General features: G+C 48.5%; 2 protein-coding genes across 4 annotated transcripts in view; one reads left to right on the top strand and one right to left on the bottom strand.

The window, feature by feature from the left end:
* Positions 1–9,280, top strand: part of FANCI (FA complementation group I) — a 636,131-nt gene extending 626,851 nt beyond the window's left edge. The window contains exons 37-38 of the mRNA XM_086958134.1: positions 6,827–6,949; positions 7,431–9,280. Coding sequence (XP_086814260.1) covers positions 6,827–6,949; positions 7,431–7,493 — 186 coding nt within the window. The 3' untranslated portion in view covers positions 7,494–9,280. The remainder of the gene's footprint in view (positions 1–6,826; positions 6,950–7,430) is intronic.
* Positions 7,716–15,513, bottom strand: part of POLG (DNA polymerase gamma, catalytic subunit) — a 796,646-nt gene continuing 788,848 nt past the window's right edge. For all 3 annotated transcript variants that reach the window (XM_086958137.1, XM_086958139.1, XM_086958138.1), the window contains exon 23: positions 7,716–8,074. In XM_086958137.1, coding sequence (XP_086814263.1) covers positions 8,010–8,074 — 65 coding nt within the window. In that variant the 3' untranslated portion in view covers positions 7,716–8,009. The remainder of the gene's footprint in view (positions 8,075–15,513) is intronic.

Genomic DNA, 15,513 nt, shown 5'->3' with positions numbered 1-15,513 from the left:
GAATGTCAGCAGCCCTACATGCCAAGAACAGATGCATACTGGTAAGTAGCATATTCGTTACTTACCTTCGGTAACGATGTATCTGGTAGAGACGATTCTAGCCACAGATTACTTCATGGCCCGCCCTTCCTCCCCGTTCTGCGAGGACCTTTTGGCTTGGCCTTCTGCACTCGCCTCCCGGTGTATGGCTATGATGAGTGAGTGCATTCTTTCGCTCTTTTGACAAGATGCTTTGTCTTGTTTCTTGTTCCCTCTTCTTCTTTGGCTCTTTAGAGGCTGGGTCTATAGGTACTCCTGTGCTCCTCTGCTCTGGTTGCTCCAGGATTGAGGCTTGCCTTTACTTTCGTCCCTCCCTTCCCTCTCTATTCTTCCTAAGGGTCCCGGCCCCTCTGCTATCCTCTGGGTTTGGGTCATTTGGCCGTGCCCTGCCCTGGCTCCCTTGGGGGGGTTGTCACACTCTGTGGCCTTGGAGGTCTGTTGTTCCCTAGTTGTCTTGGGACTGGCTCCCCTTCATTGTTCTTGGGTGGGGTTGTAGTCCTGCTACATGTTGTCATGACATTTTGCATATGTTCCTTGACTGGCAGCATGTGTCTGCCCATTTATGTTAGCCTAAATTGCCTGGGGCATTCTTCTGGGCTTATGGATCCCTATTGGTAGACTATGTGATAGTATTAATAATGAACCATAGATGTTCCAGAGTGTGAGGCTAACTTATTAGATAGCTCAGGTGAGTCCTACCTGAAACTCATTAAGTGAGAACTTGATACCTGATTTGGCAATATAATCAGAAAAAGAAACTAAAATTAAATCCATATGGTATGTGAAATATTTCTAAAATTACCTGGAAACAACCAGGTGACACCAAGACTTATTGATATATCAGTGGCATAATAGCCGTGTTCATGGAGGTGCTCTCTTTTGGCAGTATCCTGACTATGGAGCACTCCATGTGAACCCTAGTGGTAAGACCAAGGGGCCCTCTTAAACCTATCATTAGGCTCCATCTTTTATATAGGACATATATATCCTTGACTCTGAACTTTCTCTTTAAACGGTGTAATATATATAATTACAAGTGAGAAGCTGATACAATTGATCTAATCTCTATATTCTCTGTACCTATTTCTTGTTTTTGTTTTAGGGATAGTTGATTTCTAAACAGGGAACAAGTCTCTTTAGTTACTGTTGTTTTGAGTACTTCATCCTTCTATGAAGTAAACCGTTTATAATGATTCATTTTAGTAGTCAAAATCAGCTTGCATCCTCATGTGTAGGGCTGCCATTCATGGGGTAACAGTTGCATTGTTTTGTTGTACTATCTTGTGATGGTAATACATAGACAACCAGTTTCTGAATTCATTACAAGTAAACACACCCTTTTGTGTGTTTGGTGTGTGAACTAGTCATTAGATATTTAGTTGATAATGTCTCTTAACGCACCAACATTTGTAGAGGTTCTGTTATTCAATGTCCAACAGTTGTGCCCCCCTAATTCTAATTCAAAGCATAGCTATTACATTTACACGTTGCACGCACTCCAAAGCCGCAACTGACTCGAGTGGTTTTCCATGCTATTATAATAATTTAAGTTGTTGGTCTTGAGAATATCACCCCAGGGCGTGGCACCCCACACTTACTTCATCAAAAGGTATGCCACTCTGTAATACCCATCCTTCACCCACTCTGTGCCACCGGTACAGGTTGCGCCATTCGGGAGGAGCTTTTGTCGGTATCGGCGCCGGTCGACCTCATAACTCCTCCACCGGCACCACGTCCACAGCCACCGCCGGTTGTGTCCCCAGCTGGGGTCGACCCCGGCCTCCACCCTGATGTGGAAACAGAGCCAGACCAACGTCGACAGACACCGGATCTGGCGCTGACGGGTTCCTTTGTACCCATGTTCTCCCCTGGTTCTTTCAGGCAAGATTTGCAACCAGAGGAGGACTGGCAGGGGTCTGGAGATCCTTTAACTGACCAGTTGGAGCATGATCCCGACTGGAAAGAGGATAACTCTTTCTGGATAACTCCCCAGACCTTGGCATGTTGTCTTCTCCTACCATGGCTACGGAGGAGGGAGCTTCTTACGCAGTGGTGTTGCGTAGGGAGGCTGAGGCTCTCGAGCTACCTACGGTGGTGGTCAGGACTAACCTCCTGACAGGTGCTTCAACCGGAAGCGAGCTCTTCCGAGCCCCTGCTGCCATTTAATGAAGCCCTAACTGACATCCTTTGGGCACCTGGTCCAGGCCCAAAACAGGGCTCCAGTGGATAGGATGATTGCCCGACACCACTGCCCGGTTCCGGGCGACCCTACTTTCTTCTTCCAACACCCCACCCCTGAGAGCTTGGTGGTCCAAGCCTCAACCTCCAAAGGCGCATTCCCTGATAGGGAATCCAAAAAGCTGTACCATCTTGGGAAGATTATGTTTTCTTCCTCCAGCTTGGGACTGCGGTTGGTAAACACTGCATGTCTGTTGGCCCGTTACACCGACTCTTTGTGGGATACGATAGCACAGGTGCTGCCCCAGTGCCCGCAGGCAGCCCGGGCCGTGCTTTCCCGTGCAGTCGCCGAAGGGAGAGATGCAGCCAAGTGTACCATACAATGTGGACTGGACACCGCCGACTTGCTAGGCAGAACATTTCAACGTCGGTAGCCCCCGACACTACGCCTGGCTGAGGTCGACTGGTTTTTCCGGGGATGTCCAAGCTACCCTAATGGAAATGCCCTTTGATGGCAGTTGTCTGCACGGCGACAAAGCAGACTGCGCGCTAGAGAGCTTCAAGGACTCTCGGGCTACGGCCAGGTCCTTTCCACCACCCGCCCTGCACAGTCTGCTTTTCGCCCCTTTTGTGACTACGGAAGGGGTGCTCGCCACGTTCCACCCAGAGCCAAAGGCTGGCGCAAGTTGTTCAACCCCTGAATTGCCAGGGACGTGGGACCCACCGCCATTAGTCTGGGGGCCAGCGAGCGGGCCAGTCCACCTCGCCCCCTCTGCAGCAGCCTCCAAACCCTCCTAGTCCGCCCTTTCAGGGCCGCCAGCGGGCGGCAGGAGTCAACATTACCTCCCCTACTGGTACACCATCGTGTTGGACAGGTGGGTTTTGCAGATGGTCCGAAGGGGCTACTTCCTCCCCTTCGAGATTACCCCCTCCCATCCTCCCCCCCCCCTCTCGCCGGCCATGCCACCTCAGAACCGTCGAATGTCGGAGGATCATCTGGCCCTGCTCCACCAGGAAGTTTCGTCTCTCTTGGCCAAGGGAACCATCGAGCAAGTTCCTACCATAGAAGTAGGTTATGGTTGCTATTCCCACTACTTTCTGGTGCCCAAGAAGGACAAAGTCCTGCATCCTATCTTGGTTCTCAGGAACGTCAACTGCTTCCTCCGGAAGGAGAAGTTAACAATATTGACGCTAGCTCAAGTTCTGTCTGCCCTCGACCCTGGAGACTGAATGGTAGCGTTGGACTTGCAGGATGCTTAGTTTCACATCCCCGTCCTGCTGGCGTTACCTGCGGTTCACGGTAGGCCACAAGCACTTTCAGTTCACAGTGCTCCCCTTTGCCCTTACCAGCGCCCCTCGGGTGTTCACGAAAGTGATGGCGGTGGTCCCAGCTCATCTGCGCAGATCAGGGGTTCCAGTCTTCCCCTATCTCGACGACTGGCCGTTGAAGACCTCCAGACTACGGCCGACCTCCTGCAGTCCTGCATTCGCGGGGGTTTTCCATCAATATGCCGAAGTCGCACTTGACTCCCCCTCTGAGCCGACCGACAACACTTTTTGGCGTGCAGGGGTACTGCGTACAAAACAATTCTACGGATCCAGTCTGACGCCTGGGGGTAATTCTAAAGGTAAGGAATCTATATTTAATCTATGTCTCTTACAGATATATCGTTCCCGAAGTTAAGTAACTTGTTCTTCAGGGCCATAAACGGCCTGGGGGCAGAAGTATTTGCCATCACCTCCCCCACTGGCAATCGATCACATCGGACAGATGGGTTTTGCATAGTCCGAAGTGGCTACTCCCTCCCCTTCGAGACTACCCCTCTATCCATGCTACTGTCTTTCGATTGCATGTTGGAGGATCATTTGACACTTCTCCGCCAGGAAGTCTCAGCTCTCAAGGAACATCAGTTGGGCTGCGTGCTCATTCCACTAGGGTTATGGCAGCAACCACTGTTTTGGCACGTGGAGTCCCCCTCCTTAACATCTGCCAGGCGGTCACATGTGCATCTATGCATACATTTAACTGGCTATTTTGACCGTTCTGATCTCCAGGACTTTCTGGTGTGAACTTAGTTTGCAGTCACTCCTCCGGGGTTGGTATTGCTGGGGTCTCTATTCTAAAGTAAGGAATCTATAACTGTCTCTTTCAGATGAACAAGTTACTTACCTTCAGTATTGATCTATCCATAAGAGACATACGTTAGTTATAGATTCTTTACCACCCCATCCATTGTCCCCACTCTGCGTACTAAGTTCTAGGGATAGGGATTCCGTTACAGTTGTGGAGCACTAGTGGTCAGTGTCTTTCATGGCTCTGCGCTTCTGGCGTGGAAAGTCGTGTTAGAACTGATGTTAGAGTACAGGTGCGGCTTTTAAGTAGGCATCGCAACGTCATCCCGGCGACCACAACGCCGATGATGGACTGGAGTCGACCGACGACACCCATCGATGTGCATGGGTACTGCTAAGAAAACAATTCTCCGGATCTAGTCTGATGGCGGGGGATAATTCTAAGGTAGTGCATCTATAACTAACTTATGTCTCTTACAGATACATTGTTACCAAAGGTAAGTAACTTGTTATTTTGTATGGTTCTCTGAATGGAAGAAAGGGAAAGTTGTGCAGAAGAGGACCTTGCCGAAGTGGATAGTCCTCTCAATATAGGTCTGCTACACACTGGCCAAGAAGCAGCCCCTGGAAGGTGTGAGAGCTCATTTCACTAGGGCTAAGGCTGCTACTACTACTTTGCCTCGCTGAGTGCCTTTGCGCGACTTATGCCTGTCTGTAATATTGGTGTCAGTGATTCTCAAACCACTGCTACCTTGGTAGCTAAGTCCAGTGGGAAGCAGACTTTGCCCTCTTGGTCCTGCAGGCCTTTTTGGTCTGGATCTTCTCCACAGACTTTTCAACTTGGGAGGGAACTGCTTTTGGCATTTATTTCAAGGTGAGGAATCTGCTTTCAGAAGTATCCATCATGTGAGGAACTGGGTGTATTATATGGTGTGGTTGTGCTACCTCACCTTGTAATACACCTACCACCCCCTTTAACTCGGTGCATCGGTCTTGGTCCTCGGTGCTGCGTGCTACTTATGGTTGCGACCTGAAGACTTTGTGCTACCAACTTGTCTCAGCAAGCTTCTTTAACTGTTCTGATGCTACGAACAGGAGGTCTGTTGGCTGGCCTTTGAGTTCATTTGGTTTGACTATGATCTGGAGACAGTTTCTCCCTGAGCAGGACCGGCACATTCCCTCTCTTTGCAAGCCACCAGGTGCAGTCCTAGTCGGCGCAGCCTTTCTTTACTGATCCCTCTGTGCAGCAGGGCAGTCCTTCCAAGTCGGTTGAGATCCGAGGTCTGGGTGTCAGGGGTGCACTTTTTATGCTTGGAAAGTGCCCTCAGAGCAGGAAACGGTTGGTAGCCGATGGGCTACCAGGTTCCCTCCCACCTGGCAACCACTTCCTGTTGAGTGTGGCATATGGCTATCCCAGGATGCACAATTCTACCCAAGATGGCGAGATTCTTCTCCAGAGTTGAAAAACCAGAAGCATCTGTCCAAAAACTTTAGGGTGACCATACAAAAAGAGGTATTTACATACAGATCAGAAGAGTGGTAACACTCTTTCTGGTGGATACTCTAACTGCAGATTACTCATCCACCTCCCTATTTTTTGGAGTGGCTTTCTTTTAACATTTAAAAAGGTCCCACTTTAGTGTTCAGCACACTGGTACCAACAACTGCATGCTCTGTATCTGAGGGTGCAGAAAGGGAAATACATAGCTGCCAAGGTTTCAGATTGCTCATGTGTGACATTTTCATAAATTCAGTGGAATTATGAGTGACATTTCAAGACTATGAGTGACACTTTTTTAGGAGCAGCATTAAGCAATGAAAGACGAGGGAAACATAAATATCAGAAATTACATCCATTTGAGCAACGAGAAACTCTCAGAAGATCTTAAAACTACTCCAAAGCACCAGAAATGGAGGCCACAGATGAAGAGCCTGAGCCAGCCTCGCTGACGTTGAACTCCGCTTTGTGCAGACTGTAGACAGTGACTGCAATGCAGAGTTCAGCTCAGGCACTGTAACACCTGACGCATGGTACTGGACAGGGATGGTTTTACTCAGGCCTTGCAATTGTGAAATTAGATTCCAAGACAATTGCAGTCGTTGGAATCAAAGATTCCCCCATGCTTTTCTTTGTCTCATGCTCTGTTCCCAACAGTCACACACAAACACACACGCACACCTGCCTCACGTATATGTGGACTCAGCTCCATCACTTCCAGGGTAGTACAGAGGCGCACAGCGCCACCTAGCAGCGTGTGAATGCAATGCTGAAAAATGTTTATGGATCCGGTCAGGTGCTTGGGGAATATTCTGAAGTGAGGAATCTGCCATAAAGTGCAATAGGTAAGGTAGTTGTTCTTCTCCACTTGGGCAGTTTGTATCTCTAGTCTATGAGGTACAAAGTGCTACTGATAGATGTTGACTGTTCCATTTACGGCTCTTTAACATATAATTGAAGACCATCTTGTCATCTCTTTTATTGAAGAATGTAAGTTCATCTCTCTGTAAATTGTTTTTTCTTTGGTTTGTACAAAAGGTGAACTTAATGCAGTACATGAAGCTAAGTACATCACGCGATTTTAGGATAAACGCAGCATCGCTGGATGCTGTTATGAAAGAAAAAGAAGCAGAAGATACTGAAAATGGAGACAATGACGAGGTAAGAATGGTCACTATATTACTACCATAGTTCATGACAGAATTTTTAACAGAGCCTTTTTACAAGTTAGTGTTAAGACTAGCGCTGGTAACATTTCTAAATGCCTGTTTCCAGGATTAAAACTTGCTTTCCACTTTTAAGCGCAGTGCAGTTGGCAATACAAATATCTATTTTTTGCTATGCTTCGGAAATTAGAATAATCTGTATACAATTAACCTGTACATAGAAAATCCCGGTACTGTATTAAACTATTCAGGAACATATTTAGGGTATGTATTTAGATGTTAAAAGTCAATTTACCATTCCGACAAGTGTTCAAAGCTAAGCTATTGGTTCACCAATCATATTTCTTGTTTCGAGGTACAAGACATACACCCTGCACCTAGTCATCCAGTATTTTATTTAATATTTTCCTAATCATGTTTTTTTGGGGGGGGGGCGGTTGAGCTATTTCTGTTGACATTTTTAATTTGTTTCTCAGACTGCTGCAACAGAGGAGCCAGTGGTGAGCCAAGAACCAAAAAAGAAAAGAAGAAAGAAATGAAGTTGCTTCCTAAATGTAAACCACAGCTACTCCTTGGTCTCTCTTTAGCACTAACTCCTACAGTTTTTGCTAATGAAACGCAGAACTCTGGAAAGCCTTCAGATGTTTTGATAAATTTCACATGTATTTATAGAGGCTGATATTGACTTTATTGAAGATGAAAAGGACAAAAAAGTAGAAGCAGGAACACATTTACACTAAAATAAAATGCTTACTGCTGGATTTAGGGTAACAAAATATTGTTTATTGATACCTCGGTGCATTTTAACGTTTTCAAATGTATAGGACGTTATTAAGTAAATATCTTAACAAAATACGGAATTTTCGTCATCTCATGCTTTAAACTGAAAATAAATCTCTGCCCCTCAGAAAGCTTCATGACTCGGGCTGTACCGAGGCTGTCCTCAAATCCATTCAAAAACTGAAATTGTGTCCTTCCGAACAGGAACCTCTGAAGTATTGACTCCACGGGAGTAAGTAGAGTGCATACAACGCACTCATAGCTGTCGATCTTATTCACTTTCCTTTTACTAGCGAGCCATTGGTTAATTCAATAATTTGATAGATGTCCAAAGCTTCACCTGGAGAAAAAACGAAAAACATTAAGTACTTAGATGCTTGTGTTAATTTTAATAACTGAACTTCTCAGGAGACATAGAAATTCATTTGTGTGGCTGGTAGAACTACAATCTTTCACAAGAAAAACATGGTTCAAATCATTATTAATTTGCTCATTGATTGTGAATTCTGGTATCGCTACATTTTACAAAAAAAAAATCAAGAATACAAAAGGAACTTTCTCACTGCTGACAGAATCTCCTCTGCAACATTTTCTAGTTAAGGTCTATTACATTTTCATGGTTTTACCTGCGTGGCTCATAGTGACAAACAAATGGTTATTTAGAGCTTCAACATAAATGTATATACTTTTTCTTTATAACTTCTTTTGCAGAAAACAACATCCTTTTAGGTTCGTACATTTCCAAAAATTCCATAAGAATAGAAAAAAGCCTTAACTATGGTTACACAAATAAATAAAAAAATTACCTATGGCAAAATAAACGCAGTTACTATTTTCGCAAGGGAATAAATATTTTATGATTCAAACCATTGTCAATCCGGGACGCGGCGGCTTCTTTGCTTTATTTGTTGTGTACTTAATAGACAAACTGGTTCAAGAAAAGCAGCCACTATTGGAATCTCTGCCATAGTTTTGTATTAATAAAACCCATTGTAGACAGACACGTATTTGATTGAAACCACAATAAGACGTTTGTGTCAGAGCACACCATGGTTCCAGCTAAAATGACAAAACAGAGAACCATCAACAGCCTCTCCGAATGTGACACTGTAAATGGCTTGCATGCACTTTAAGAAGATGGTTACGGTCTGTTCCCCCTCCCCCCAACTCGAATATCTTATTGCACTTGATAGTTGTTGAAAAATTAAATGTAATTTTGAATAAATAATAAAAGTGTAATATGTACTGGTGGCATAACTGTTTGTGTACACGCAAACGCAGAATTCTCGTCTCAGTAATAGAATTCTAATAAGTCCCAAATTCCTGCTCTGGCACTTTACTGTATTTTCAAAACTGACTGACTCTGCTATAGGTGATTATGGTTAATCGCTTTCATTAAAGCTTTGCATGTAAACTGTTAATTGCAATATATTTTTGCTATAATTATCGATGTACATAAAGTATGTTTAATCATTTGCCCTAACCCTTTTTCTTATAAATAAAACCATGGGCGCCATGACAATAAGGCAGCCCACACTTCCCGCAATAAGTGTGTGATTTATTTGTTCTCTGTTAGAAAATTACAACTGACTAAAGTTCAATGAAAAGACTAGCATGCAAGTTAGTAAATTTAAATCTTCATTAATTCAGGAACCACATGTTGTAGTCTACGTCCTAAAGGATTGAGATTTAAACCTGAGCGCAGTCCCATCCATATGCGACAGAGGCACGCCGCTGAATTTAAAAAAGGAAACGAGCTGCTGTCTCTTCTGAAGCACTCTGGCTCACCTGGAATCAGTATTTCTTAAAAGTAGATTTTGCTTTTGGTTAAAAACTTTTTAATAAAACAAAACATTGGAGTTTCGAAATGAGCGAGAATGTATGCGTAAATAAGACAAGAAGGCTTGGTACACTGCATAGCTGCTCGAAGACAGAAAATGATAAGTTAATTACCTGTAATCCAAATTCTCTTCCGGGGGTATGCTCATTAAAGTCATAAGCACTGAAAAGTCAAGCCCACGTTATATGTATGTATGTATGTTTAACAAAAACTCTGAGTACCTAGTACCTTCAAACAACGAAGTCTATGGGTAAGTCGAAGCACAAGAAGAAGGCAAAGAACCACCGTCACTCTTTGCGTTCACCCCATCCGTCGGCCGACACAACGCAGGATGTATAAGGTAGTCACACGGCTACGCCGCAGAGCCTGTTGTGTCAGGTCCGAGCCTCCCACCTTTCCCGGGAAATGGAGCGACCCCTGCCCAACTTTGTAGTTTTTACGAAGACCTCCACTCCATCTTTGGGCATTGCGCGCTCGGGCCCCGCAGACTCGGCTTGGGGTTCTATGCCTTCGGCTCCGGTGCCGCAGGGATTCAGGCCTGGATCCAGATCGGCTCTGGTTGACCTAACACCTCCTGCGCCAAATCCATTGGCAACACATCCTCCCCCTCTGACGCCGGTTGTGTCCCCAACCAACATCGACCCCAGCCTCCCACTCGATGTGAACACAGAGCCGGACCGGCGTTGACTGGTACTTTTGCACCCCTGTTCTCCCCTTGTGTTCCCTATTGCTCTGAGTGGCACCAGAAGAGGACTGGGAGGGGTCTGTGGACCCTCTGGCAGACCATTTAGAAGAACTGGACTGGAGAGAGGAGTTGGGGATAGGCCAGTGGTCTGGACACCTCCCCAGATCTTGACATGCTATCTCCCCCTACAGTGGCTACGGGGGTGCATCAAATGCAGTGGTGCTGCGTAGGGCGGCCGAGGCCTTAAATCTGGAGCTTCCTATGTTGGCGGTCAGGACTAACCTCCTGACGAGTTGCTTCAACCGGCGGCGGCTTCTTCAGAACCCCCTGCTGCCGTTCAATGAGGTCCTCATGGACATTCTTTTGGGCACTTGGTCCACGCCCAACACAGGATAGGATAGGATGTGGATAGGATGATTGGGGCGACCCCATTTTTTTGTCCAAACACCCTACCCCCGAGTGCTTTATTATCCAAGCCTCGACTCTCAAAGGCGCATTCCCTCCCGCTTCACCTGATAGGGAATCCAAGAAGCTGGACCATCTTGGGAAGAAAATGTTTTCTTCCTCCAGCTTAGGACTGCGGGCGGTGAACACTGCATGTCTCTTGGGCCTTTACTCCCATTTTATGTGGGACATGGTTGCACAGGTGCCGCCACAGTGCCTGGAAGAGGCCCGGGCCGTGCTCTCTTGTGCAGTTGCGAAAGGGAGAGACGCAGCCAAGTTCGCCAAACGATGTTGGGTGGACACCGCCGGCTCGCTGGGCAGGACAATTTCAACATCAGTAACCTTGAGACGCTATGCCTGGCTGAGGTCCACTGGCTTTTCGGGTAATGTCTAAGCTACACTTTTGGACATGCCCTTGATAGCCGTGGCTTGTTTGGTGACAAAGCAGACAACGCTCTCGAGCGCTTTAAGGGCTACGGCCATTTCCATGGGCCTCAATTCTACCTCTCACCCCTCGCAGTCTGCTTTTAACCCCTTTCATGGCTACAGAAGGGGTGCCCCGCCATGTTCCGTCCAGAGCCACAGGCCTGCACAAGCTGTCCAGTCTCTGCGCGGCCAGGGACGTCGGACCCACCTTTGTGGGTGTGGGGACCAGCGGGCAGGCCAGTCCACCAGTGCCCTCTGTGCAGCAGCCTACAAGTCCAACCTTTCAGGCCCACCATTCACCAGTGGGCAGCAGGATCCACCATCACCACCCCCACTGGCTCAACATTAAGTCGGAGAGATGGGTTTTGCAGATAGTCCAAAGGGGCTACTACCTCCCATTTAAGACTACCACTCCATCCATGCCACCTCAATTCCATGGCATGTCGGAGGATCACTTGGCCCTTCTCCGCCAGGAAGTGACAGCTCTCTAGGCCAAGGGAGCCACCGAGCAAGTTCCTGCCCCAGAACTAAGTTGTGGTTGTTATACCCATTACTTTCTGGAGCTCAAGAAGGACAAGGGCCTGCGCCCTATCTTGGATTTCAGAAACATCAGAAGTTCAAAATATTGACATTGGCTCAGGTCCCTGGAGACTAGATAGTAGCGTTGGACTTGCAGGACGCTTCTTTTCACATTCCCATTCTGCCGGCTCACAGGCGGTACCTATGGTTCACGGTAGGCCTTGAGGACTTTCAATTTACCGTGCTCCCCTTTGGCCTTACCAGTGCCCCTCTGGTGTTCACAAAAGTGATGGCGGTGGTGGCAGCCCATCTGAGCAGATAAGGGGTTCCAGTCTTCCCCCTACCTCGACTGGCTGTTGAAGGCGGGTTCACCCCAGGCTGTCGTCTCCCACCTCCAGACTACAACCGACCTCCTGCATTCGCTGAGATTCACCATCAATGTGCCGAAGTCACACCAGATTTCCTCTCAGAACCTCCTTTTCATCGGAGCGGCACTGGACACAGCACAGTTTTGGACTTATCTTCCCGAGCAGCGAGTCTGGGATATTCGGGCTATGATTCCAATCTTTCATCCCCTATCCCGAGTTTTGGGCAGAATGACCCTGGGGCTACTGGGCCTCATGCATCCTGCTGGTGGACTATGCCTGGTGGCATATGCGGGCTCTGCAGTGGGACCTGAAGTTCCAGTGGGCACAGTATCAGGGAAATCTTTCCGATTGCGCCAGATCTCGGAGGGCACTTGTTGGACAGGCCTCGTGGCAGGCCCGACCCCTCCCCGCATGGCGGGTCGCGGACCCCTGTTTCCTGGACAAGAACCACTCCTGCAACCCGTCGGGTCAACCCACGACCCTTTCCCGACGGAACCTCGGCTCCTGAACACGACAGTCTCGGCTGGCCCGGGTCCCTTCCCGAACCACTGTCTCCGGCCCAGCCGCCATTTTGGACACTCCACGACCAGGCCTCGTGGCCTCGGGTCGACCTCGGCCTCGGGCCCAGCCAGGCCCCGACATCGAGGCACCACCATCCACCCAGGGGGTAGAGAGACCACTTGGCAAGTCAATGGGCGAAGGAGTGTCGATGGCTCCCCTCCGCCCGGTTTCTATCACCCTCGGCCTCCCTTGGCGCTGGCTCCACCCCCCTGCTGGGTGTCTGGACTCCCTCATCCGGGACCTCCAAGTGCGAGGGTCCGGGCATCAAAGGGCGCCAGACCTATAACTGGGGCAGCTCCAGAGCAGGAAGGCAGTTGTGTACTGGAGTCGAGAGACACCGAGACGAACTCATCCTTGGAGGCCTGCTGGCGCTGCTGCGGCTCCTCTTCGTGAACTATCTTGAAGGCCTGCTGGCGCTGCCGCGGCTCATCCTCATCGTAAACTATCGTGAAGGCCTGCTGGCGCTGCCGCGGCTCATCCTCTTCGTGAACCATCTTGAAGGCCTGCTGGCGCTGCAGCGGCTCATCCTCTTCGTGAACCATCTTGAAGGCCTGCTGGCGCTGCCGCGGCTCATCCTCTTCGTGAACCATCTTGAAGGCCTGCTGGCGCTGCCGCGGCCCCTCCTTGCGAACCCTCCAGCTCGAGGATTGTGAGCTCCACCCCTGCTAACCTCGTACCGGACCTGTACTCAGACTGTCCCGCTACCCCTTTTCCCAAAGAGACTAGAATTGACGGGATCCTCGAATCCTGATCCTCACTGTATCGTCAAGTTAACCTGCTTAAGAATACCTATAAAAGTATACGTAACCTATCTTGGTGTGGTGTCCATCTGTGGGGGGGAAGTTACTCGTCCGTACGATTACCGGAGAGGACCCTCGCCAGGAGGCCTCTCCCCCTTGCTCGGCCGACCCTCCGGGTCCCCGTCTAACAGCACTGCACACCAATTGCAGTGTTGGCTAATGAACCAGGATTGGGTCAACTGCAGATCCCTCTCCCTTCCCCAATCAGAGGCCTCTGGTCTCCGGCGGAGTCCAAGTTCCATTTTAACCTTTTGGAGCTCCAGGCGATTGGTCTTGCACTGAAGGCATTCCTTCCTTCTGTCAAAGGAAGAGTAGTGCAGGTGTTCACGGACCACACCACTGCCATGTGGTACTGCAACAAACAGGGCTGGGTGGGGTTGTGGACCCTATGTCAAGAGGCTATTTGTCTTTGGACATGGCTGGAACATCAGGGCATGTCCCTGGTGGTTCAACATCTGGCAGGTTAACTGAACGCCAGGGTGGACAAACTCAGCTGCGGGTCCATGATGGATCACGAATGGCGTCTTCCCTCGGCGGTGGTGCAAGGATTCTTTCAGCTGCGGGTAGAGCCTTGGTTACATCTATTCGCAACCGAAGAGAACGTGCAATGTCAGCAGTTCTGTGCGTTGGAATTTCCAAGGCGGCACTCGCTAGGCAAAGTTTTTCCTCTTGAGCGGAGTTGCGGTCTTCCATATGCCTTTCCGCCTATACCACTTCTACCCAGAATGCTGAAGAAGATCAAGTGCGACCGGGCCCAAGTCATTCTTGTGGCTCCGGACTGGGCACAAAGAGTCTGGTATCCTGAGCTCTTGCACATGGCCAACAATCCTCCGATAAGACTGCGGGAGGATCTTCTGTTGCAACAGCAGGGGTAGGTCCTCCACCACAACCTGTCCAGCCTCCACCTCCTTGCGTGGAGATTGAGCAGCAACAGTTGACAGCTTTTGATCTTCCTCCCAAAGTCTGTAACGTTGTCTTGGCAGCCAGGCGTCCCTCCACCAAACCGATATACGCCTGCAGATGGAACAAATCTGTGGCATGGTGCGCATCAAAGGCTGTGGATCCCCTTTCTGCCCCCGTCAAAGTTTCTCCTCTTCATTCTTTCCTTGGCCCAGCCGGGCTCTGCTCTGTGCACTCTCAAGGGCTAGCTTTCGTCAATTTCGGCCTTTCTTCACCTTCCTGATCAACCTTCTCTTTTCAAGTCCCCTAATGTATATCGCTTCCTAAAGGGTATTACTCACTTGTCTCCTCCTATTCCTCTCAACATACCCCCTTGACCTCAAAGTGGTTATGACCTACCTTGTGTGCGCTCCTTTTGAGCCTCTACATAACTGTCCTCTAAGACTTTTGACACTCAAAACTGCCTTTTTTGTTCCCATCACCTCTGCTCGCAGGGTGAGTGAGCTTCAGACTCTTTCTTCCAAACTTCATTTCCTGGCTGTTCATCCGGACAAGGTTATCCTTCACACTAGGCCTTCTTTCCTTCCCAAAGTGGTTACTTTCTTCCACATAGGAAAGAACATAACTTTGCCTACCTTCGTTCAGCCTGCATCATTCTAAAGAGGAGGAGAGGCTCACCATCCAGATCCAAAACGTGCGCTTTCATTCTATCTGGATCGCACAAAACAATTCCGAGTAGATGACCAGCTCTTTGTTGGCTATGTGGGTGCCGGGCCTTGCAAAAACAGACCATCTCTCGATGTGTCGTTCTTTGTATCAAAATCTGCTAATCCATAGCAAAGAAGGAACTTCCAGTGGGGCTGCACACCCATTCCACCAGGGCGATGGCAGCCACTACTGCATTGGGACGTGGTGTCCCTCTTCATGACATATGCCAGGGAGCCACGTGGGCTTCATTGCACACATTCACCAAACATTACTGCCTGGATAGCCAAGTCCGGAGAGACAGCTTCTTTGGCCGTTCAATTCTCCAGAACTTTCTGGTGTGAATTTAGTTCGCAGACTCACCTCCGTGGTTGGTATTGCTGGTGTATCTATTTTAAGGTGAGGAATCCATTACTAATAGTCTCTTACAGTAACAATATATTTGTAAGAGACATATATTAGTTATGGATTCCTTACCGCACCACCCAACCTCCCCATTCTTCGAACTGACTTCTAGGGTAAGGGACTCCC

The sequence above is a fragment of the Lissotriton vulgaris genome, chromosome 2_1 (assembly GCF_964263255.1).
Source record: "Lissotriton vulgaris chromosome 2_1, aLisVul1.2, whole genome shotgun sequence".
Lineage (NCBI taxonomy): Eukaryota > Metazoa > Chordata > Amphibia > Caudata > Salamandridae > Lissotriton > Lissotriton vulgaris.
Note: the sequence above shows the minus strand (reverse complement) of the source record. Positions and strands in the feature narration are given on the sequence as shown.